We start from the raw sequence: 26,693 nt of genomic DNA on the forward strand, positions 1-26,693 counted from the left end.
AACATCAATACACAGTTTGTCCCAATGCTGTTAGGAGTGCTTGTGTCAAATTCAAAACTGCTGTGCTGTCTCACAGCAAGTTGTGGCATTCGATCCTTGAAGTTTCAACAACAGCTTTGTAGAAAATCAAGAGCGCTAGCATTGCAGCAGCATGTATCCTGGCTGCAAATGTAACAGTATATGCCTGACACTCATCGGACACTGACGGTGGAGTGGTGGGACATTGTCAAGCTTTTTGAGTCTTCTATTGTTTGTGGGCCACAATTCGTCGAATTCATCCCGAATACCAAGATATGAGTTCCCATTTGCTCCTCAGCAATGATGCCCCACTCACAAATTGTTTTAAAGTTTTTGGCCAGCAAACAGATCATAGTCCTGGCTCCCCCGCCATGTTCATTGGATTTGGCCCCAGTCAACTCCTGGTTATTCCCCAAATTGAAGCTGGCATTGAAAGATACTGTTACAATGCACTTAAGGACAACTGAGAACACTGTACTGCAGTACCAAATGCAGTACTAAAAACAAGATTTACATTTCATTATCAGTGGGTATTTCATTTAAAGCTAAAACAGATTAACAGCACACAAAAATGAAGTCAACTGAAAAGGAAAGGGTAGACTATTGAGAAACCAGGAAAGAGAGATACATATAGAATACAACAGATCGTAAAATGTAGCAATGCAGCTGAACATCTGAAATCATATGTCTGGATTATTATGTTACATAACATTCATGTGAGAGAATAGAATTTGTAGGTAACAGTAATTATGGAGAAATAGTTTTTATGTCATGTTATAACTAGGGATCTTCCTTTGTAAAACATACAGAAGTACTGTATTAGGAGGTTGAAAAGAGAAGTTGATTGATTATGTCCAGACATATGGGGAAAAAAAAGAAAAAATGGTAGATTAGAGGGGAAAAAAGTGCCACTGAGGCAGTGCAGTCAGAGGGATTGGTGGAAGCTGTGTTTACTAAAGTACTGGTGATACTTTTAGGTTTCATATTTTCTTGTGTTATTAGCTTCATTTGGATTGCCATCTAAAAACAGAAGAAAAATGTAAAATTAAAAGAACAAACTACAAAGATATGAAGTTAACCTTAACATAGCAGGCAAAACAATAAATTATGTTTGCATTCTATTATCCCATTACATTTGAGACAATGATACTGTATAAAAATGAGTAACATGAAGACTTCAGTACATTTAACGTCTAATTTATATTTCATACTAATTTGTCCAAACCGAAGGCAGCTTACTGAGGCATTAAGAAAGGAAAAGCAAACTCCTTCACCCCCTCCCCTCCTCCTCATCACCCCCATCCTTTCTTCCCTTGCGATGCACTAGTTTACTCATTATGATAGATTGCGTTATAGATTTGGAACATTTTGTGGTTGCGTAAAACCGATCAAACAAATTTAATACTGGATTTTCATTGTTGTAGAATGTAAAATCTAAAGATCTCTGTAACAGCATAATGCATTCTGTTTTATGGTCTGACAGCAAGAAGATCTAACTGCCTTGGGAAAACTAGTGCTTGCACTGGGATGCAGATCTCTCATGGCAATACAACGAGAGAATATCCAGACATCATTGGATCTTGTAACTCGTACCTATTCATCAGATCTCCGTAATCTCATCATGTGAGCAGCAGATAAGTTTTTTTTTTCTGTTTTCTCATTTAGTGTATGATGAAGAGGTTAGGGAAATTGCTTTTGTATGGAAAATAATCAAGTTTAATATTGTGGAATGGATGGATTGCTACTCACCATATTGAGGAGATGTTGAGTTGTAGAAAGGCACAACAAAGAGACTGCTGTACATTTGAACTTTCAGCCACAAGGCTTCCTTTCCAGTGGAGAAAGTTGTGTGTGTGTGTGTGTGTGTGTGTGTGTGTGTGTGTGTGTGTGTGTGTATGTCTTCTACTTTAAAAGAAGGCCTTGTGACTGAAAGCTCAGTTGTATAGAAGACTTTTTGCTGTGGCTGTCTGCAGCTCAATGTGTCCTCAACTTTAACTATCATTGCCACAAAAGTTACAATATCTGTAAACAACATTGGAAACAATGTTACATATGTAGATTGAGACACAGACAGACAGTAAATGTCATCTTTGACAATGTTGTGGTAATGTAATTTAGAAGATAAAAAGTTGAACCATAAATATGATGGAAGCAAACAAGAAAGACACTAACACTAAATTCAAAAACTGTACCTTCATAACAGTATACATTAATAAATAAACACAATAAAATCAGTACTTTAAGAGTTATCAAATGTGGAAAGTGATACAGAAACCAGTTAAAAGAAAGAATTAACATTTGTAACAACAGAATATGTGAAGTACATAGGCAATCTCAATAAGATAAAAAGGACTGAATAAATACAGGAAAACTGAGGAATATGAAGAGACAGACAGTGTGGAATGTAGTGGAAAACTGTGAGGATTATGTGAAGTTTAGAAGAGGGGCAATAATAAGCTGTGTTTGGTCATTTAAGATTAATTAACGACTGTGAGCTAGATGTGTGTTGATTTTAGGGCTTCCAACAGATTGAGTTTTTGGCCTGTGTTAGCTAAATGAAGGACATGGGACTGTGGCTGGTAGTTGTGGTCCTCACTCAATACCTGCTCAGCAAATGTGGATTCACAATTCTGCAACCTCCAGCTGTATTCGTGTTCAGCCAGCTTAATTGCTTTATCTGTGCCTGACTGACCAGTATAAAACATATCACAGACAGGACAAGTAATTTTGTATAGCACACTATTTGCTAGTAATTGGGTCTTATCTTTGCTATTGAAAATACACTGGGCTGTGGTGTTCTTCACATAGTAGGAAACACTATGGTTGCAGGATTTCAGTGTATTTGCTACAATCTGTGATACCTGTCCTTGGTGTGTTAATGTACACGTTCTGAAGACAATGGAAGGGGCAGCATATGGATCATAATTTTTTTTCTTTTAGTTTATTTCTGTATAACTTTCCATATTTAATACCTCTTAAAGTAATCTCATCATGTACCAGTTTTATTTTACTTGGTTTATTTATTTAATGTAAATTTGTATATAGCCACAGTTTTTTAATATAGTGTTAATATTTTTCCTTTTTGCTCCCTTTGCATTTATTTATTGTTAAACATTTTACCTTTTAAATTGTTTTGCCACCACACTTTGTTTTTTTGCCTCAGTCTAGATGTGTAAAATATTTTCCAAAGTTGTTTACAAACATTGTATCTCCCTCGGAGATGGATAGTCTGATGATGGACTTGTAACCTGAAAACCAGCTAACTCAATACATTAATTCTGTAGAATATAAGCTTAGTAATGATTTCCATTCATAATAATGTTGGTCCACCAAGGACTGACAGAAGAATTAGTTGACATGTATTTTTTAGTGTTGGAAGTTTATTAATGTTGTTTGGATCTATAAATAATTACTTCTGTGTTCTACAATGATTTGCAGAAGAGCTTGAACTATTGTATCTCTTCCACTGGTAATTCGACTATATGTCTTCTCACTATTTTTGTAGTAGGCCAACCAACAGTTGGTCAGTTTGCTCTGAAGATGGCCGAAAAATATGCCACATGAATATCAGTGGTGGAAATGTAATTTGTATGGCTGAACACTTGAGATTTAATGGATCAGTCAATGTACTGGAAGAAACATGAAGATACACTGCAGTATTGCTGTTATGAAGTAATTGTGTATCTTTGAAAGATGATACACTATTTAGTATTATGACCTCTAGCATTTTCTTCTAAGCAAAAAATACTTGCTTACTGTTAGTGAAAGCATTTCACACATTGAATTCTCCCAGAATTTATGCTTAATTTTTGTATAACCTATAAAAGTTCATACATGGCCTTTCAGTTCACATTTAGTTTTTCTTTTAGTTTCCTTAGGTTTCATCATTTCGATTTCTTTCTCATTTTCCAAAAACGATCATGCATAAAAAATACCAAGAAACTGGAACCTGTACCCTCTACTCAATGCTTCTGTTGCATTAGAATTAGCTTCTTCTTTCTTTCTTTCTTTCTTTGTTTGTTTGTTTCTTTCTTTCTTGTTTTCTTCATCTTCCTCCTTATATTTGACTACATTTTTGCCGACAACATTTTGTTCATTGAGTTCAGAACACTCCACTAGTTATTATCATTCATGCTTTTACTGTGAAAATATGTTTTTATGTAAGAATATGCACCTCAAGTCATTATCTGATGTGTGTGGAGGTGGATATTCATAACTATTTGGGAAGAAAAGTGTGTTAGGATGCAACCAAGCTAGAACAAAGGTTTATTCAATAGGAGACATCGTGACGTATCAAGAAATAGTAAATTTTGGTTATGGGGGGTGGGGGGATAAAGTGGAACCAAGGTCTGACAATAGCATGTATTGGCACATAGATGTAGCTTAGAATAATTGATATGAAGAGGCACACAGAGGACAGATTAGCATGGAGAGCTGCATCAAATAGGTCTTTGGACTGAAAGACAATACCACCAGCTCAAGTTTTTGTTGGAATGCAAGATACACTTTGTTTTTCCCCTTGGGCAAACTGTAATACTACCTAACTTTTAATGAATAGTTTTTAAATTAATTGTGGGAATGGTAAATATATAAGTGAAAATAAGCCAAATCTCTGATAGAAAACAGAAAAAAGGAAAAGGGACATAAAAAAGAAGCCAAAAAAGTAGTAGTGTGAAACACAAGATAAATGTCTTGCTTCCTCATCTTCTACTGTAGATTTGTGTTTCCATTGTGCTCCCTCTTCTTCTGTTTCAGTGTTGTCTTACATCCGTACTATTTTTTGTTGTATATTGTAATTTTTGCTCATTGTCTACTCTCCTTAACATAAAAATATACTTCACTTTCCACTAGTGTCCACTAAGGTCTACTTTGTGTTGAACTGTGATAAGTTTTTTGACATCTAACCATCTAAAATTATTTCTTGAGCTTAGTGATGGTAATAGGAGGAAGGAGCATTTACATGTTTTCTCCTGTGTTTGCTTTATCTGTGTTTATGCTAAAGTTCAAGTAGAAATCTAAATCTGGTACTAAGAAGTGGCCATATACTTGTATTTTTATCATTTCCTGCTAGGTACCTGCTGAGTAGCCAGCAGCAACAGCAGCAACCTCGGAACGTAACAGATTTGATGCCAATGATTGGGGCACGTTTTTACACCCAACTAGATGCGGCACAAATGAGGGCAGATATACTGGAGAATGAATTGGCAAAGGAAATGGAAAATGGCCGCTTGTGCCGGTTACTCGTCAAGTTGGGCACCGTAAATGAACGTCCAGAGTAAGTTGTATCAGGTTTTTTGTATGCACGAATTTTCTAGACTGTGTTGAATAGAGAAATAAATACTAGTTTTTTTTTTTTTTTTTTTTTTTTCCCCATCCAGAGTGCATACAGATTTGAAACTTGCTGGCTAATTAAAACTGTGTTCCAGACCGCAACTCTAACCTCAGACCTATACCTTTAGCTAGCAAGTGCTCTACCTAATGAGCTATCCAAGCATGACCTGCCCTCATAGATTCATTTCCACCAACACCACTTCTCTTAACCATCCAAATTAGGATGACATTTCAACTCTGTCAGAGAGAGCAAAGGGCTTGGGAGATCAGTTGAATGGCATTAATAGTGCCTTGAAAAGAGGTTATAAGATCCCTTAGGGGGAGTCACATCGCCTGCGTCTTCTACTGTAGATTTGTGTTTCCATTGTGCTCCCTCTTGTTCTGTTTCAGTGTTGTCTTACATCTGGGCCCGGCTCTTGCAGCGCTACTTCTCTTTCTGTGCTGCAAGTCCATCCTTGTAGTATTCTTTTTCCCCTCTGCCTCTCCATTGGGTGGTCTTCTTGGTGCTGATCCTGCTGGATTTAGTTTTCGGTTTTGGATGCTCATGTTTCCTGAGCTGGAGAATGGTGGGCACGGCCAGTCCTTCGTAACCATAAGCCCTGGGCATGCTTCAGCAAACTCCATGTCGCATGGTGGTGGAACGTTGCGTGTCACAGGGAATGGGGCTCTTGCCTTAGCCACCCAGATCACGAGGATGGTAGAAACCACTATAAAAAATCGCTCAGTGTCAAGGTGTGCTGCACACCAATGAACTGTAGGGCTGCTGAAGTGGAACAATCATTAGCAGGCAACCTCTGGGCAACCTGCTGCACTTCAGTTGTATAAGTGGGGCTCTGTCTGGATGGACATCCAGAACCTAGCTGTTCATGGGAACACAGTGAAGAATCTCAAACTTTCTTCTCCTGGCGGCTGCAAGGCCCCAGCACCCTCTTCAGATGGAAAAGGTTATTGCAGTGCAGAGAGATATGACCCCACATTTCTTTCCCTGTCTATGTAGTGGGAAGAGTGAGAAGGCAGTCGTCTGGGAGCAAAACACTTCATCCAATGCTTGATATGTACTTGGACTGATGGGGATACCTTTACTGCAGCAAAACCATTATTTTTTGTTGAAAACCGCAAAGACAAATTTGGTGAAGTTGGGTCTGGGAAAAATGCGGAATGGTTCGTTGTTAGTAATAACTTCCTCTGCTGCCCAATCTATAGCTCTTCAGGCATGCGATTGTCTAGGTGACATACGTAACTATTTCCTCACACAAAGTGTTGAACATGGCCCAAGGAATCATCTTCCACAGAAACCTCACTCTCCAAATAGATTAACTCCAGATTAATATCCAGTGGTGAGGCATACACTTTATCAGATTGGTACAAAAAGGGCCCAAGGAGAAATGTACAGATACAGGTACCTTTATCTTAGCCTTTGAAGGGTGTGTCCTCCTGGGGAAAGTTAAGGTCATAGTGTACAGGTGTGATGTGATACCGTTTGTCCCACCACCTACGCTGGGCTTCAGATGTTTGTTTTGGGCATAAGTCATCCCACAGCATGGCAGGACCTAAAATGCAGCAACTGTGGATGATCGCTCAATGGAGGTACTGCTTGTTAATATCCACGTTTGTTTGTCACCATCCTCCTCCGCATTTACCAGTGTTCCCAGTTTTCAAGAAAGAAGATCCTGGTTTACAAATCTCTGGACCACCTGTCTTGTACTGAGATGCTGAATCGCAGAAAGGCACAATGAAAAGACTGTCAGAAAGTTAGCTTTTGACCAACAAGACTTTTGTCAAAAGTCGACAACGTACACAAGCGCGCACACTCACGTAAATGCAACTCGCACACCCTTGACCAAATTCTCTGGTAGCTGGAGTCAGATGTCTGGCTCACCATACACATACGCACACACTCGCGCAACGCCATACATCTGGCTTCTGCTGCCAGAGACTGTCGTCATGTGTACGCGAGTTGCATTTGCGCGAATGTGTGCGTGTGCTTATGTTGTCTATTTCTGACAAAGGCCTTGACCGATAGCTAACGTTCTGATAGTCTTTGTGTTGTGCCTTTCTTCAACTCAGCACCTCTACTATGTGGTGAGTAGCAACTATCCTTTTCATTATTTTGTTACATTCCATCCTGGATTTTGCATTGTTTGAGTTTGTCTTGTATTGAGGTACATACTGTGGAAATTATTTTCAGTTATGTAAAAATCATGACCATCACCCCTATGTACCTCATCCGTACCGAGTCAGATCTCTTAGCACCCTCTGCTCTCATGGTTCCTGCAGCACCTTCTTCGGGAACCACTAACCTGCACTCGACCAAAGAAGTGTTCTCCTTCTTTCGTGTCTACTGGTGACAAGGCTCTTTCTCTTGGGATCCCTCTCTTGAGCAACCCGCAGACCAGAGGCATGATGCCAAACAATGGCTGAAGGAGCCATGACCTCTTGGTCCCAGGACTTCTCGCTCTTCATCTGTCCATGTGCTCACTACAGATAGGCTCTTGAACGAATCTTACCCATCAGAGGTTAGAAAGGAAAAGAACAAGAAGAAGAAGAAGAAGAAGAAGAAGAAGAAGAATTGGAACAAGCCTCCTATGATGCCCCCTCCGGGTCCAGATTCCCCCACTCAGTTGGATTCTGAGTTGATGATTTTGGATGTGGTTCCATCCCCACTGGTGATAGGCAGTGATTGTGTGGCATGACCAGTTCTCCTGGACCATTTATACCTCTCTCAGCCACTACTGTCATTCAGTGGAATTGTGATCGGTATTGCTGTCACCTGCCAGAACTACAGCACCTTACTTCCTAGTCTTCTGCAGTTTGCTTTGTTTTCCAAAATATGCCTTCACTGATGGCAATTCGCCAACACTTGGTGGTTATTGTACATTCTGTTGGAACCATATTGTCCCCAAGAGCCATCTGGAAGAATCAGTACGTAGGTTTGCACAGAAGTCTTCAGTGAATGGATTCCACTTTGTACCATGTTTGAAACAATAGCCGTATGGGTGAAAACAATCTCAGGGATCACCATTTGCAATGTTTACCCATTTCCAGGCAGGCCACTTACTTATGTTGAACTGACCCCCTTAATCCAACAGCTTCCACCACTCCTTTTCTCCTACTGCTGTGGGACTTCAATGCCCATCACTTCCTGTGGGGGAGTTCCACTTTGTCCGGTAGGGGCTTTCTAGTTGACCAGCTTCTTGCAGATCATGATCTGTGCCTCTTCAGTGCCACTCATGGCACCATTTCAGCAATCTCTTCCCCTAATATTGTGGCTTCAATATTTTGGTCACTACATGATGACCTTTGTGACAGTGACCACTTTCCATTGATTTTGTTGTTTCTTTGCCACCACGAGACTGACTAACTACCATGCTGTGCACTTCAAAGATCCAGCTTACCTTTGTATGCCTGTGCTGTTACATTCAGTGCCTCCCTGACAGATCATCCACACCACTGGTACTATTATCCCTCTTTCTACAGGTCCCCTCCATGGTCGACCATTGCTGTGGTAGACCATAGACATTACAGTAGCTATTCTTGATCTCCGATGACCCCTGAAATGATTCAAACGACATACTTTGCAGACCAACCTTATCACTTTTAAGCAACTTCATGCTAAGGCTCACTATGTAATCACACGCAGTAAGAAGGCATGCTGGGAGCTCTAGGTCTCCACCCTCGGGATGTATGCCTATTCTTCTCAGGTGTGGGCCAAGCTCCATAGTCTTCTGGGTTGCCAATGATCCAGCTTTCTCTAAGTGTCAGCACCTTGTTACAGCCTTTTCTTACATACTTAAAGTGTACAACACCACTTGGCATCATCACATTTTGCTTTGACTGGGACTTTCGTAGCTCCCAGCTTACTTTTATTCATCAGTTTTTATCCCACTGGTTGTTGTGTGTTAGAGTTGGTACTTCACCTCCTACAGGGCTCTGGGTTGAGTTTCACAACCTTACTCATTGCCATAAATGGGTTAGTGACCTCTGTTAGGCTGCTGGTCACCCCTGCATAGTATTTGGAGGATTTTTGCAGCTACAAAGTGCCATCCTGCAGGTCACTGCAAGGGGCCTTTCCCGTGATTTCCAGTTCTCTCCTACAAAACTGTGGGTCACGCTTTTGCTTTTCTGTCATCGTACGACACTTTATCCTGACTCAGAACTGTACTTAGTTACCCAGCCCTGTACGTTGTAGCACAGCCTGTTTCATGGGCCTCCTTTTTTGATAAAAGTCTGACTTGGTTGCCTCATATTCATCAACTGAAGACTAACTGCATGCAGAAGCTTAAAGCTCTCTCCTTTCTTGTGCCTGGTGCTGCTCTTACCCATATTTACTGGGCCCTGGTTTTGTCCCACTTGGACAATGCATGCCAGATTTATGGCTTGATGGCTCCTTGAGCTTTGAAATTGTTGGACACAGTCTATCATCATGCCGTACGTCTGTCCACTGGTACCATCTGGACTTTCTGGAATATTCTCATAGACAGTCTCCTTGTTGAAGTGGAGATCTTATCTCTTCAAATTTGATGGCACCAGCTCTTGGTCTCCTAACCAATTGCTATTGGACAGTTCTCTGATCATTACATGTATCCCATTCTCGTTGTATATGAGGGGTCCTCATCCTGATACCCATCTTGGGTATCTTGGGTAGGATTACCATTTGGAATGCACGTCGCTATCCTGTGCTAAGATCGCCTCCATCTCTCCTCCTGGACTTTGCTTTTTGTGTGTCTCCCCCCCCCCCTCCCCCTCCCCTACTGCATCCCCCAACTGGATTATGCCCAGGCCATGGATTATTACCAATCTCTTTCAGGGTCCTAATGTTTCGTTTGCCCCCATGACCTTTCAGCATCCATTACATCCAGTTCTTAAAGAGTTCCAGGATGCTGTCATTTTTTACACTGACAACTCCAAAACTGTGGATCACACGGGATATGTTTTTACATCCCGTGCCAGTATGGAATGCCATTCACTGCTGGAAACATGTAACATGTTTACAGCAGAGCTGATAGCTATTAACAGAGCCCTCCAGTTTATAAAACAGGCTTCTGTCGACTGTGTTTTAATATGTACTGACTCACGGTCTCCACACTATTGATTGATGCTATTCTTGCCACCCCATTGTCTCTGCTATTCAAGACCCTCTCACTGACCTTTGTGATGCTGCCTGCATACTTGTCTTTCTGTGGGTCGCTAGTTACGTGGGTATCCTGTGGAATGAAATGGCTGACTCTTTGACTAGAGGAGCACTTACTCAATCCCCTTTTGCTTTGATGATCCCAGGTGTAGATTTTCAGGTGCCCGTAAGGTCTCTGCTCACTCAGAAATGGAACGACATCTGGTGGTCTACTGCTGCATCTAATAAACTCCGCATAATTGAGAAGATTGCTGCAGCAGGGCACTCTTCCTTCTGCTTCCCCCAGAAGGAATCCACCATCATATGTCATCTTCACATCAGCCATAACAGGTTAACCCTTTTGTGTCCTCAACCACCCCTACATTGGGGTTGTGGAGCCTTACAGACTGTAGCTCATATTACGGTGGAATGCCCTCTCCTTTTGCCCCTCCATGCTAAGTACAGACTTCTGGACTCATTGTCTCTAATAGTGTGATACAGTTCATGGGTGATTGCATTGTTTCCCAGTTTTCTCTGTGAAAGTGATGTTTATTCTCAGTTTTAAGATTTTAATCTACATCCTGAGCAGGGGCAGAGTGGTTGGGGTTGGGGCATCTCCCACCTCCTTGTCCAGGCCATTCTTTCATCCCTCTTTTCCTCTGTTTCAGTTGCTTTTAGATTTGATTTGCCTCCTATCAGGTGCACCCAATTTTCCATTGTGGGTGTCACACTATGTTGAATAGAGGGTGCTCTCGACTGTGATGGATTAGGGATGGGCCAGCTGTGGCTGGAACGTTCTCTGTCATGTACAGAGACCCAGGGAAGCCCACTTGCTGATTTATTTGTTTCATTTTGCTATTATTATTGACAGTCCAAAAGATGTCCATTACATTTTAGACTTTCTGTTTTTACTTTTATGTATATTCCGACTAGACCAGATCGTGTTCTTGGTAGATGCCTCTACTTGTGAATGCATTGCTCTCAAATCGAGGGACAGATGATTTTGCTGTTTAGTCCCTTAACCCTCCCAATAAACTAACATACCAAGAGTTTTTCTGTTTGGGGCAGCAAAATAACTGATGATAGCAGAAAGAGAGATTATATAAAATGTAGACTGGCAATAACTAGAATAGATTTCTGAAAAAAATAAATATGTTAACATATAATATAAATGGTTATGTTGGGATGTCCTTTTCTGAAGGTATTTGTCTGGAGTGCAGCATTGTAGTGACATGTGGACAGTGACCTTGAAAAAGGTGGGAATATGTGTTTGAAATGTGGTGCTACAGTTGTGCATTGAAGATTAGATGGGTGAATCGAATAGTCAATGAGGAGCTACTGAATCAGATTGTAGAGAGAAGAAATTTATGGTGCAACTTAGTAAAAGGAGGGATTGGTTGATAAGACACATTCTGGGACCTCAATCACTTATCAGTTTGGTGATGGAGGGAAGTATACAGGGTAAAAATGTTAGAGGAAGAACAAGGCTTGAATAAAGCAAGCAGATTCCAATGGATGTGTGTTGCAGTGTATGAAGAGGCTTTCAAGGGATAGACTAGTGTGGAGGACTGCATCAAACCAGTCTCTGGATTGAAAGCTACCACAACAAGCATATAAGCTACATGTACCAGTGAGCTTAAATATTGCACTGATGATTTTTGCTTTTCCATGCAAGTGCAGCTCTATGTTTCACAATATGGATTTTTACTCTGTTCCAATTTTTCTCATCCGTACAGAAGCATTTGGTTTGTTTCCTTTTCTGTAATCGTTATTCCCCCTCACCCCCCTCCCACGGTGTAGCATTGTAAATGCATCAGTCCATCCATTTTGTCTTTTCATATTTCCTCCACCATTATGTCTGTAGTCCACATGTTACCTCATGGTATAAGGCGGAGGGTACTTATTGTAGGTTATAGATTCCCAGTGTCATGTTCTGTACATGAATAGTGCTCAGGAAGAACAGCTGCCAGTAAGCCTTTGTATGAAAATACGATCTCAGAATTTTAACAGTAAAATTTTCTATGGTGAACACCACCTCTTTTGTAGCATTTCTTTCTATGAGATCTCCAATTTTGTGCTTACTGAAATTAACAAGTTAAAAACCACACAGGTCGTCTTTGGATTCATTTCTGCTGCTTCTGTTAGTCTGATCCACTAATGGCTCAAAACTGATGAATACTATTTAATTATTGATTGAAATAGGATTTGCTAAGCTATATGCTTTCTTTGTGACTTGCATTTCTTTAGTATTCTTCTAATGAATTTCAGAATGTCATTTGTGTTTCATACAACTAGCCCTGTATTGTTGCTTCTTTATAATGTTACACACATACTGCTTGTTATTTAACAGTTTGGAATATGGTTGATTGTAAATTGTGAAATAAAAGAGTACCGGATCTTTTGACCTGTGTGAGAGATATTTCAATGGTTGAACGCCACTTTGTTTATGTAGAGATTGAACCTCTGCAGGTCTTCCTACGTTTTCATACAGTAAATCATCTGGAAACAGGCCTGTGTCATTTATGTATACCATGTACAATATTTGTTTTATAACACTCTTGGGACATGCCTGTTGTTAGTTTCACATGTGACAATTTCTGCCAATTAAGAATGATAAATTGTTTTCTCTCAGTTGGAAACATTCTCTGCAGTCACAAAACTGGTCAAATATTCAATAATCAGAGGCTGAGGGAGCACAGTTTGTGATGATCGCTCATGGTGAAAACTGTGTTGAGTCCTACATAGGAGATTTATTGTAATCGTATATTGTTTAGGGGCACTGTACTACCATCTACTATGAACTGCAGCCTATTTTATACTGCCCCCTTGTGTCTAGCCTATTCCCATCTCCATGTAAAGTGCCCTTCATTTTGAGAAGACGAAGCAGAGTACTGAACTAGATAGAGGCCTGAAATTGAAAAAATTTTGGCTTTACAGGAAAGTATTGTATTGCAGTTACTATATTTTGTATGAATGTAGCTAACAAAACATTTCCTTCTTGTTCTTTAAGGCTTAATATGGATCCCACTTGGGCTGAAACAGGGGATCGTTACATGCTGAAGCTTTTCCGTGATTACTTATACCACCAAGTAACTGAAGATGGACGTCCATGGATAGACATGGCTCATGTTGTCCATTGTCTCAATAAATTGGATGCTGGAGTCCATGACAAGGTGAGTTTAAAAATAAGTGTGGAACAATAATGGGAGCTAACAAGAAAAGTGCCCCAGCTAAAACTGAATAAAATATGGAGATCTGTCTCTCCTACAGCCCACAGTTGTTATTTATCTGCATCAGTTTTTGAACATTACCAAATCTGGAGACTAACAGAAGCACAGGTCCCTGAAGAAACAGTGCTGTGAAACGGACAGTTATGACCAACATTTGCAGTCATATTTCTCAAAACAGAAGTTGCAGTGTTGTTATACAGTTTCCCCTTATTAGTCAACAAAGTGTAAATGAGGAGTTTCAGTGAAATGATTATAATGCATTGGAATGGGACAATAAGCATACTTGATAGTGGGTAAGATGTGGACATTCCACATCATTTTTTAAGTATCCACACTGCAGTAGTCCCCCCCCAGGGGATCCACAACTCTTTTGTGGATACGTGCGTAGCGAGCACGGGACCCCGAGCTGATGTGGCCTTCCTTCCTTTCCGGGCTGCATACCTTCCCTTTCCGCATCCTTCCCCATCCCCCATCTTCGCCCCCCCCCCTCACCTCTGGCTCTTTCTTTCCCTTTCTCCCCCTCTGGGGTTATGGTTTGTGCCTACGTCCGGAGACGGACGCTTGTAAATATACTACATTCTTCGCCTTCCTTGCTTGTAAGTCTTCATCCTTCCTTTGTCCTTCTCTTTTCCGTACCTCTTCTCTCTACCCTTTTCTCCGCTGCGGCGTTTGAGACCTCTCTTCTTTCCTTTCCCTTTCTCTTTTTTCCTCCCTGTGCGTGTCTGAAGGCCGACCCACGCACTTCCATGCGTAGCCGGTGACGGGGTAACGCGTAATTCCCCGCCCCGGGTAGACAGGTAGGACACGTACGAACCCCCTGGTAACGGCCAGGCCCAGGGAGGGGTGATTACCCGAGCTGATACCTTCCAAAAGTGCCGATTGGTCCCTCCGTCCGTTTGTCGGGAGGTGTGACCTGAGGTGTGAACAATCACCTAAGGCGGGTGTGCCCTCAGTGAGGGCCCCCACAAGGGAGGAGCGCGCCATCGGAGATGCCGGTAATCATGGGGGATTCTTCCGCAATGGTTTCCTCACCTTCCACTATGTCTGCTCACAAACGTAAGTTCACTGAGTCTCAGCCACAGACGGTTCTTCCATCGTTGCCACAGTTCCTTGTTGTTTCTCGGTCTGACGAATGTCACGACTTCTCCACGGTCAACCCTTCCATCATTCAGAAAGGTGTCGATGCAATTGCAGGTCCTGTAAAGTCTTGTTCCAGATTACGGAATGGCACCCTGTTGTTAGAAACACACAGTGCCCTCCAGGCACAAAAATTGCTGCATACTTCTCTGCTCCACACCTTCCCTGTCCGGGTGGAACCGCACCGTACCTTAAATTCCTCGTGTGGAGTCGTTTATACATGCTCCCTCGATGGATTGTCTGACGAAGAAATTCAGCATTACCTGTCTGACCAGGGCGTAATGGCTGTTCATAGAGTTATGAAAAGGGTTGACACGAACATCATTCCAACCCGCACTATCTTCTTGACATTTGACAAAGTTCAACTCCCATCGAAAATCAAAGCAGGCTATGAGATAATTACCGTTCGCCCTTACGTCCCAAACCCTACGCGTTGCTATCGATGCCAGCGGTTCAATCACACCAGCCAGTCCTGTTCCAATCCGGCCAAATGTGTTACGTGTGGCAAGGATGCCCATGAGGGTGCTTGTCCACCTCCATCCCCTCGCTGCATCAACTGTATGGGTGACCACGCTGCTTCCTCTCGAGATTGCCCCGTTTTTAAGGACGAAAAACTCATCCAGGAAATAAGAGTGAAGGAAAAGGTGTCGACCTTTGCTGCTCGAAAATTATTCGCCAGTCGACAGCCCACCGTGCCTCAGACAGGAAAATACAGCACTGTCCTTGCTTCCCCTCTGCCAACAAAGGAGGCGGCCACGCAGACTTGCGACCTCACCTTTAGTACCACGGTCGTCAGATCGGCCAGCGCAAAAATCGCCCATTCAACCTCACCACTTTCGCCTGCCCACTCTATGGCTCACCCTTCGTCGGGTTCTGTGAAATCTCAAGCCCAAAAGTCAGACGCCAAGTCTTCGAAAAAAGAGCATACTCGTGAAGAGTTTTTACGTACCGCAACTTCCCAACCATCGGTTCCTCCTTCATCTAAACATCATACTTCCAAGAAGGCTACAAAGAAACCCAGTTCCTCTCCTTCTCCGCCAAGGCGTGTCCCATCTACAGCACCACCTGGCGGAAATCGCCCTCGGCCGTCTTCTGTGTCGCCGAGGCGCACTGCTGGTGGCCGGTCAACCGGCCGATCGCTGGTGGCAGGAGCTGCTCCTGACCAACCTATGGATCAGGATCTTCTGCCTTCGGCTGAATGCCATTCCATGCTGTCGGTCGCAAGCTCTGAGCAGTCGTTGAGTTGACAGCACCCTTGGTCACATTCCTCCATTTTCTGTTCACCCTATGTCCATTATCCACTGGAATATCCGCGGCATTCGAGCCAATCGGGATGAATTGTCGATCCTCTTACGATCCTACTCGCCGGTCATCTTCTGTCTTCAGGAAACAAAGCTGCGTCCCCATGACCGCTTTGTTCTCCCTCATTTTCAGTCTATCCGATATGACCTCCCCTCTGTTGAAGGCACTCCAGCCCATGGAGGACTCATGATTCTTCTCCATGATACTCTCCATTATCACCCAATCCCCTTAAACAGTTCCTTCCAAGCTGTCGCCGTCCGTCTTTCCCTTTCTGGATACACATTCTCTCTTTGTACTGTATACATTCTATCGTCCACACCAATGGCACGAGCTGATCTCCTTCATCTTCTTGGTCAGCTTCCACCCCCCTATTTGCTGGTTGGGGACTTCAATGCCCACCACCTGCTTTGGGGATCTCCACATCCTTGTCCACGTGGCTCACTATTGCTAGACGTCTTCCACCAAGTGGATGTAGTTTGCCTCAACACTGGGGTCCCCACATTTTAGTCTGCCTCCACGACAAATTTATCTCATTTGGACCTTGCGGTCGGTACTGTTCCGCTAGCTCGGCGCTTCGAATGGTTCGCCCTTGATGATACACACTCGAGTGACCACTTTCCATGTGTCCTTCGACTGCAGCCTCAACAGCCATATATGCGCTCGCGACACTGGAAGTTTGCCCAAGCCGATTGGACACTTTTTTCATCTCTAGCGACTTTCGATGACCGTCGCTTTCCCAGCATCGACGATGAGGTCACACATATTACCGACGTTATTCTTACAGCTGCGGAACGTTCAATACCACACACCTCCGAATTTCCCCGGCGCCCCCCAGTTCCTTGGTGGAACGAGGCATGCTGTGACGCAATACGTGAGCGACGACGTGCTCTTCGCATTTTCCGTCACCATCCTACTTTGGCCAACTGTATCCGCTATAAGCAGCTCCGTGCGCGATGCCGTCGCGTCATCCGCGATAGCAAGACGGCAAGCTGGAAATTCTTTATTAGCCCATTTAACACCTTCACTCCCTCCTCAGAAGTTTGGAGTCGGCTTCGACGGTTCTCAGGCGCGCCTAGTTTCTCCCCGGTCTCTGGGCTCACTGTCGCGCATGATACCTTAGTGGACCCCGTCGCAATTTCTAACTCATTGGGTCAGCACTTTGCTGAGATTTCGAGCTCTTCAAATTACCCGCCAGCGTTTCTCCCGAAGAAACGTGCAGCGGAAGTGCGACCTCTTGCTTTCTCCTCTCCAAATCACGAAAGCTACAATACTGTTTTCTCCATGCGGGAACTCCAACATGCCCTCTCTTCTTCTCGCTCCTCCGCCCCAGGACCGGATGGTATCCATGTCCAAATGTTGCTGCATTTATCAACCCGTAGTCTGCGTTACCTCCTTCGCCTTTATAATCGAATTTGGACCGACAGTACCTTTCCCAGACGATGGCGGGAAGCTATTGTTGTTCCCGTTCCGAAACATGGAAAGGACAAACATCTTCCCTCTAGCTATCGCCCCATTTCTCTCACGAGTAGTGTCTGTAAGGTTTTGGAGCGTATGGTGAATTACCGTTTAGCTTGGTGGTTGGAATCCCGCAGTCTTTTAACACCAGCCCAATGCGGATTCCGAAAGCATCGTTCTGCAGTTGACCATCGTGTTGCTCTCTCCACTTATATCATGAACAATTTTCTCCGGAAACGCCAAACGGTAGCAATATTTTTTGATCTGGAGAGAGCATACGATACCTGTTGGAGGACAGGCATCCTCCGCACACTGTTCTCTTGGGGCTTTCGAGGCCGGCTGCCCCTTTTTCTTCGTTAATTTATGGCAGAGCGCACATTTAGGGTGCGGGTGAACACTACTCTCTCCCGTACTTTCTCCCAAGAAAACGGGGTACCCCAGGGCTCCGTGCTGAGTGTTGTACTGTTTGCCATCGCCATAAATCCAATTATGGATTGTCTCCTTCCTGCTGTCTCGGGCTCCCTCTTTGTGGACGATTTTGCGATCTACTACAGCTCTCAACGGACCAGCCTTCTTGAACGACGTCTTCAAGGATGTCTCGATCGCCTCTACTCTTGGTGCATCGAAACCGGCTTCCGTTTCTCACCCAGTAAGACCGTTTGTGTTAATTTTTGGCGACGTCTTCCGCCCTCCTTACATCTAGGTCCTGTCAACCTTCCGTTTTCAGACGTCGCTAAATTCTTGGGTCTTATGTTTGACAGAAAACTGTGCTGGTCCTCCCACGTTTCCTGTCTTTCGGCTCGCTGTCTGCGATCCCTTAACACCCTCTGTGTCCTGAATGGTACCTCCTGGGGAGCGGACCGAGTGGTCCTTCTCCGCCTCTATCGCGCCTTAGTGCGCTCGAAATTGGATTATGGAAGCATAGTCTACTCCTCTGCTCGGCCGTCTATTCTTCGGCGTCTCGACTCTATCCACCACCGTGGATTACGTTTAGTGTCTGGAGCTTTTTACACTAGCCCTGTGGAAAGCCTTTATGCTGAGACTGCTGAACCTCCGCTGTCCACTCGGCGAGCAGTCCTTCTGAGTCGTTATGCTAGCCATCTGTCTTCCATGCCTGCTAATCCAGCCCATGACCTTTTTTTCGACGCCTCCTTTGATGTAGGGTATGCAGGCCGCTCCTCCTCCCTACTACCCCCGGGAGTCCGCTTCCGTCAACTGCTCCATTCTCTTTCCTTCCGCTTTCCTAAAACCTTCTTGACAACTTGGGGTACAGCACCGCCTTGGCTCCGTCCTCGGATCTGCCTGCTCCGTGACCTTTGTCGATTTCCCAAGGATGGTACCCCTACACTTGTTTATCGTCGGGCATTTGCTGCTCTATGTGCACAAATGACGGACGCCCCATTTATTTACACCGACGGCTCGAAAACATCGTTAGGTGTAGGGAGTGCCTATATTGTTGGCGACACCCCAAATCACTTTCGGCTTCCCGACCAGTGTTCGGTTTATACTGCGGAGCTTTACGCTGTTCTCCAGGCTGTCCACTACATCCGCCGCCATCAGCGGATACAGTACGTAATCTGCTCAGATTCTCTCAGCTCTCTCCTTAGTCTCCAAGCTCTTTACCCTGTGCACCCTCTGATCCACCAGATTCAGGACTGTCTGCGCTTGCTCCACCTGGGGGGCGTCTCGGTGGCGTTCCTCTGGCTCCCGGGACACGCTGGTATCTGTGGGAATGAGGCGGCCGATATAGCGGCCAAGGCTGCAGTCTCTCTTCCTCGGCCAGCTATTCAGTCGATTCCCTTCACCGATCTACGGAGCGTTTTATGTCTCAAAGTTGCTCATTTATGGCACGCGCATTGGTCAACACTTCCCCATAATAAATTGCGGGAAGTGAAAGCCCTTCCTTGCGCTTGGACCTCTTCCTCCCGAACGCGTCGTCGGGAGGAGGTAATTTTAGCTAGACTCCGGATAGGGCACTGTCTTTTTAGCCATTGACATCTTTTAAGCGGCGATCCTCCCCCACTCTGTCCCCACTGCTCTCAGCTGTGGACGGTAAGACACCTTTTAATTGAATGCCCCTATTTTAATCCGTTACGCTCCCGTCTACAGCTATCGCCTGATCTATCGTCGATTTTAGCAGATGACACGCGCTCAGCCGACCGCGTTCTCCAGTTTATTAGTGACAGTGAAATGACGTCAGACATTTGAAGCCTTTTTTGGGGACAACCAACCCCTTTCTGTAGTGGATTTTTAAGCATTCCTTCTGCTTTTAGTTTCTCCAATTTTATGACTTTGTTCCCATTGCTGCTGGTTTTCAATTTCGGTTTTTTACTGTTTCCTAAGTCACGGGCTGGGCGCTAATGACCATAGAAGTTTTGCGCCCAAAAAAAAAACTGCAGCAGTCTTGCATCAAAAGCCACGGTGATCACATTATCAACTTTACAACAGGTATATCCATTTTGTGACCAGCTCTTTACCACACATACGTTAACATAGCTATTTATCTTGCTGCATAAAGTTGGTGGTAGAGAAGAGTGAAGACTGACGATTAAATATCAGTCATGTAACGTGACCTGTAGTTTATCAGTTCTTGTACAGATCCAACACAGTGGCTGGCAGGCAGCTTTCACTGTGTAAAAAGCAAAAATGTATCCATATACTGACAGCATACAGTGCGTCTGAGAAGTCCCCGTACACACTAGTTGAAAATAGTATACTGTTTGTTGAAGTTCTTATGTATAGCAGGTATAAATTCTTACATATAACAAGTATGCATCCAGAAGATAAATGCATCCACCATTATGCCTTGTACACAGAGGCCTGTGTGTTCCCATGTCATCATTGACTCTGTGCAGAACAGTTCATGAGCTATGCTTTAAAAGGCTTCCTCAGCACTTTCGTACAATTCTTCTGTAATCTTATACTTTCACCGAGCCACATGGGATTTGATTATTGCCTGTAATGAACTGTCTGCCGTGCTAAGGTCCTGGGAGGTATTGTGATGACTCCCCAGCTCATATCATAACATAAGGTGGAGTGCTGGCCTCGACAGCCAGAGAGAGTTGTCATATGTGTGTGCGAGATGCCTTTTGGTGCGCGCGTGCATGTGTTTGACAGTCTTCTTGTCATGCCTATCTGTGACTGTACATCTCTACTGTAGAGTAAGTAGCAATTCATCCTTTTCATAATGTTGTCTCTATTCCATCTTGGATTTTCCATTGTTTTGCTTACATTTTCAATTTTTTAAAAATGTAGTCATTCTTTGTTGACTGCAGTATTTGAATTTCAACTGCCCAGATAATAGAGTGTCAGTGGCACGTTCCCATGTATATTTTCTTAAGGGGTATTGTGACTTCTTGGAGACCCTTTATTGTTATCTTTGGTGGCAATATCTTTAACATAATATCCTTGTTTGGTAAACATTCTTCAGTCAGCTGTTGTATCTGTGTCCTGAAAGTAAAAGTAGTAGCCATGTCTCACCGACATGTTCTTCAAGGACTGATTGTAAGAAGCTTTCCACATCATCTGTGAAGAAATGCACGCACACTTGAAAGATGTGCATACTAGCAAAGTGTTGTCATCCATGAGTGTGTGTTGCGAAAGAGCATTACTGTGAACTTGCGGTAGAACCTGGCATGGGCGACTTCCTATTTAAACCCTGCTGCACTACGCTTGCACTCAGTTGTCATGTTATTACTGTTTGCATACATTTGCCTTGTCTTATTGTGTTCAGTGTATGATATGATGAATGCCGTACATGCCACAGTCTAATAAAATTGTTCTAACATTCTTGGTTATGTCAAGTGTCCAAGTTACAACATGAATGACAATGGTGTGGGATTGATCTCCGCATGCTTTTCAGTCTATGGTTGATCCTCCATTGTGTATACAATGTCTGATGGTGCTACAGATGATTTTTTATGATGGCTGGTTGATCAGCAAGGGGTTCTTACTGCATTTACAGCATCTCAGTCAGCAGCAGGGGGTGTTCGCCACAGTGCAACACAATCAAACCCTGGTATTGCAAATGCTTAAATGCTTGTCTCTGTTTTGGCCAATTAGGTCCCTCTCAATATCCATCGCCTGCTATGTCATCCCTTGCACTTCCAGTTTTGCCTGTGGCTACCCTGGTCATTTGTCCCTGCCATTTCCAGCTTATGATGAGTCTGTTGAAGAATGGGAAGCTACGAAAAATGGCTGCAGCAGCATTGTCACGCTTTTGGATTGACTGATTTTACCTTATGCCTTGCTTTTTTTGTCTTCATTATTGCCTTGCATGTATCAACTCCTTTGCCATCTGGCCCCCAGCAGGATTCGTCTTCACTCTCTTTTGATAACAAGTGTGACCTTCATTTGTCACTTTCTCACTAATGTACATAAGGAGCTGTATGCCAACCAAGTGGTTCATGTGCATGCATTCAGTTTGCCCTGATCGTGAGATTCATGAGTGGGCCCCTTAGTCTAAAAACCCCTCCCTCTGAGACATTTCTGACCATTGCTCAATTGTGTGAGGTTTTGATGGCTGCAGGTACTCAAATTGAATTGTGGTGCGAGGTTGCAGAAGTTTAACCTGCTTGCCTCCCACTGTTTGTCGGCTGATTCACTGGGGGGCGACATGGTGGCAGCGGTCTGCACATAAGCAAAATTTTGCTGCAGCTGGCCCACCTCACTGCAGCAACCAAGGCCACAACAGCAGCAGCACAGCAAGTGTGGTAATGAACAACAATGCAAGTTTTCGATGCTTCCATCTTGTCCGTTGTGTTTTGTCACCCATGATAGGCTGTATTGTCCTAAGCGGTGCTCCATTTGCTGCCAGTGCAACAAAACAGGCCACATTGCTCCTGTTTGCAATGCAAAATTCCAACAGGCTGTTGCAGATGATGACATGAATTTCAGTTATGTATCGGACGTGCCTGTTGCATCCAATAATCTTTTTATTGATGTCAAGGTTTATCAGAAGGTTTTGCACAAGCAAGTCGACATTGGTGCTGCCGTGTCACTACACAACTTGCAAACGTACTTAGACTTCAGTGCCAGTGTTACATACATTAGTCAGCTACCATAAACAAAGCATTCTGACCTTAGGTAATGTCTTGGTCCAGTCACATATAAATCTGTGGTTTGTCCACTGGCTTTTCTGGTCTTGTTTTCTGCAGGTTTGGTTGTGCCAATAATTTCAAAGCCCATATCCCATGAAACCTCAGGCCAGACCCCATTTCTTCCAGGTTCACCTGGTGTCGATGGTGCTCTGCCACCGAGTCAAGGCAGAGCTCAAGGCACAGGCAGAAGCAGAGCCTCTCGGGCCATCCAACAAATCACACCCATGGAATGGGCTACTCCCTTCATCATTGTGAAGAAGCTGTCAGGACGGTTACATCTGTGCAGCGATTTCAAAGTTTTTGTTAATCCACAGTCTATGATTGACACGTATCCATCGCCACACTCTGACAAACTTTTTGCTAGGCTCACTGGTGGTCAATATTTTTTCGAGATCGACCTCTCTGATACAGATCTCCAGTTTCCCATTGATGCTGTCTCTCAACAGCTCGTGATTGTTAACATGCCTTTTGGATTGTATCAGTACTTGCCGTTACCATCTGGCATGGCCACTGCCTCGGCAATTTTCCAGCAGTTTCTTGAACAACTCGTGAGGTCTGTGCCAACTATCTTGATTATGTTGTGGTCTCTAGCTCCTCCAATGCTGAACATCTCGACAACTTTGTGTGTGTGTGTGTGTGTGTGTGTGTGTGTGTGTGTGTGTGGGTGGGTGGGTGGGATTTTGGGGGGGGGGGGGGTTGTTTTTTTAAAAATCTGGCTGCCAGGCTGAAATGCAATTTGAAAAAGTGCCACTTCTTTCAGCCTTCTGTTGTTTTTTTTTGGGTTCAAGTTTTCTGGTGCTAGTATCAAACCCCTTGGTCAGAAAGTCTCTGCTGTTGTGGCTCTTTCGCATCCTACACGAGTCAAAGAATTCCTTGTTTTTTTTAGGTAAGATTGCTTATTATCACAAATTTTTCCCGGGGACGGCGTCAGTCGCCCAACTGTTACATGCCTTGCTGCATAAGGGAACATCTCTCCACTGAAACTTCCTGGCAGATTAAAACTGTGTGCGCCGACCGTGACTCGAACTCGGGACCTTTGCCTTTCGCGGACAAGTGCTCTACCATCTGAGCTACCGAAGCACGACACACGCCCGGTCCCACAGCTTTACTTCTGCCAGTACCTCGTCTCCTACCTTCCAAACTTTACAGAAGCTCTCCTGCGAACCTTGCAGGCAAAGGTCCCGAGTTCGAGTCTCGGTCGGCGCACGCAGTTTTAATCTGCCCAGAAGTTACATATCAGCACACACTCCGCTGCAGAGTGAAAATCTCATTCTGGAAATCTCTCCACTGGTTGCAGGTGTGTGAAACGGAGTTTTGCAAACTGAAGTCTGTCTCACAATCTGCTCCTTGTCTCGTAACATACCAACTGGGTCAACAACCATCTTTTGGTCCGGACCCAGTTTTTGATTGGGAGGAGTTAGTCTGTTTCCACATTGATGAATGCATTCGTCAGACTATTGATGGTTTTCTAATCTGGTGCTCAGGTCGTGCAGGCTAATGTTACTGATCTGATTTTACAGAAAGTGATACATTGCGTGCAACATGGCTGGCGTGAGGCACCTCCACTGCGGGTGTGGGCATCCAACAACCTCCATAACTACTATGTGTCTTGACATTGTTTCTCTGTCATTTATGATGTTCTACTCCTTGATATGGACTATTCAGCTCCTCGCATAGTGGTTCCCTTGGCTCTCAATTCGGAGATCGTTCAATTGCTACATACTGATCAGTGTCTTTTTTTTTTTTTTTTTTTGCCTAGTTTGGATGGTGACATCACTAGTCACGTTACAGCATTTTCTCAATGTGCATCACCGCAAGCTGCCCCGCAGGTGATGTTCTCCTCATGGCTGCAGCCTTCGCAGGCTTGGTACCATTGCGACATCAATTTCGTCGTCTCTTTCCTGAATATGTACTGCCTAATACTTATTGTAGCATTCTCTCAGTTCCCATATGTTGTATGTTACCCATTAACTTTGGCCTCTGGCACCGTGGCAGCCCCCTCAAAGATTTTTTCCATTGGAAGACTTCCGGCAATGTTGGGCTCCAGTAACAGCCCTCAGTTTGTGTCACAGGAGTTTGCCTGCTTTGCATCACCAACAGGATTCACCACATTTTTGCCCCGCCCTTACACCTGCAGTCCAGCAGTGAGGCTGAAAGGTTATTTAGAACATTCAGAACACAAATAGAAAAGTGAACGACTCGGTCCCTGTCTGATGTTGCCTTGGATCAGTTTCTGTCTTCCTATCAGTTCACGGATGGCCTTGGGAGAGCCAGTCATGACAAAACTCTACCATCTGGTGAGCAAGATGTATGAGACAGGCGAAATACCCACAGACTTCAAGAAGAATATAATAATTCCAATCCCAAAGAAAGCAGGTGTTGACAGATGTGAAAATTACCGAACTATCAGTATAATAAGTCACAGCTGCAAAATACTAACGCGAATTCTTTACAGACGAATGGAAAAACTGGTAGAAGCAGACCTCGGGGAAGATCAGTTTGGATTCCGTAGAAATGTTGGAACACGTGAGGCAATACTAACCTTACGACTTATCTTAGAAGAAAGATTAAGAAAAGGCAAACCTACGTTTCTAGCATTTGTAGACTTAGAGAAAGCTTTTGATAATGTTAACTGGAATACTCTCTTTCAAATTCTGAAGGTGGCAGGGGTAAAATACAGGGAGCGAAAGGCTATTTACAATTTGTACAGAAACCAGATCGCAGTTATAAGAGTCGAGGGGCATGAAAGGGAAGCAGTGGTTGGGAAAGGAGTGAGACAGGGTTGTAGCCTCTCCCCGATGTTATTCAATCTGTATATTGAGCAAGCAGTAAAGGAAACAAAAGAAAAATTCGGAGTAGGTATTAAAATTCATGGAGAAGAAGTAAAAACTTTGAGGTTCGCCGATGACATTGTAATTCTGTCAGAGACAGCAAAGGACTTGGAAGAGCAGTTGAACGGAATGGACAGTGTCTTGAAAGGAGGATATAAGATGAACATCAACAAAAGCAAAACGAGGATAATGGAATGTAGTCAAATAAAATCGGGTGATGCTGAGGGAATTAGATTAGGAAATGAGACACTTAAAGTAGTAAAGGAGTTTTGCTATTTAGGGAGTAAAATAACTGATGATGGTCGAAGTAGAGAGGATATAAAATGTAGACTGGCAATGGCAAGGAAATCGTTTCTGAAGAAGAGAAATTTGTTAACATCGAGTATAGATTTAAGTGTCAGGAAGTCGTTCCTGAAAGTATTTGTATGGAGTGTAGCCATGTATGGAAGTGAAACATGGACGATAACCAGTTTGGACAAGAAGAGAATAGAAGCTTTCGAAATGTGGTGCTACAGAAGAATGCTGAAGATAAGGTGGGTAGATCACGTAACTAATGAGGAGGTATTGAATAGGATTGGGGAGAAGAGAAGTTTGTGGCACAACTTGACTAGAAGAAGGGATCGGTTGGTAGGACATGTTTTGAGGCATCAAGGGATCACAAATTTAGCATTGGAGGGCAGCGTGGAGGGTAAGAATCGTAGAGGGAGACCAAGAGATCAATACACTAAGCAGATTCAGAAGGGTGTAGGTTGCAGTAAGTATTGGGAGATGAAGAAGCTTGCACAGGATAGAGTAGCATGGAGAGCTGCATCAAACCAGTCTCAGGACTGAAGACCACAACAACAACATCAGTTCACGCCATTTGACGACAACAGACCCCTTGAACTGCTCCACAGGCATCAAGCCCAGACGCTCCTGCCTGTCCTGCGGCCCATGTCAGGGACGTCAACCCGTGCAGCCGTCGTCCCATTTCCGGCCCGCCCAAACTGAATTCCCGCTGTCATCCCCCGATGCCATGGCCACCGTCTCTGACATCTGAATGGAGGAGGGCCTCAGTGCACATCATTACAACCAGTCGCACATGCACATGGATGACCAAACAACCTCGGCTGGGACACTGACATCACCACATCAGTCTGTGTTACTCGATGGATCCCCTGATGTGACTGGATCCCTGCCA

The 26,693-nt window shown here is 44.0% G+C and overlaps 1 protein-coding gene across 3 annotated transcripts in view; it reads left to right on the plus strand.

Annotated features, from left to right (window-relative positions):
- The window catches only part of LOC126259309 (PAN2-PAN3 deadenylation complex subunit PAN3), a 129,618-nt gene that overhangs the window by 85,991 nt on the left and 16,934 nt on the right, over positions 1-26,693 (plus strand). For all 3 annotated transcript variants that reach the window (XM_049955986.1, XM_049955983.1, XM_049955985.1), the window contains 3 exons: positions 1,502-1,641; positions 5,090-5,293; positions 13,470-13,632. In XM_049955986.1, the coding sequence (XP_049811943.1) occupies positions 1,502-1,641; positions 5,090-5,293; positions 13,470-13,632 (507 nt within the window). The remainder of the gene's footprint in view (positions 1-1,501; positions 1,642-5,089; positions 5,294-13,469; positions 13,633-26,693) is intronic.

The sequence above is a fragment of the Schistocerca nitens genome, chromosome 5, assembly GCF_023898315.1.
Source record: "Schistocerca nitens isolate TAMUIC-IGC-003100 chromosome 5, iqSchNite1.1, whole genome shotgun sequence".
Lineage (NCBI taxonomy): Eukaryota > Metazoa > Arthropoda > Insecta > Orthoptera > Acrididae > Schistocerca > Schistocerca nitens.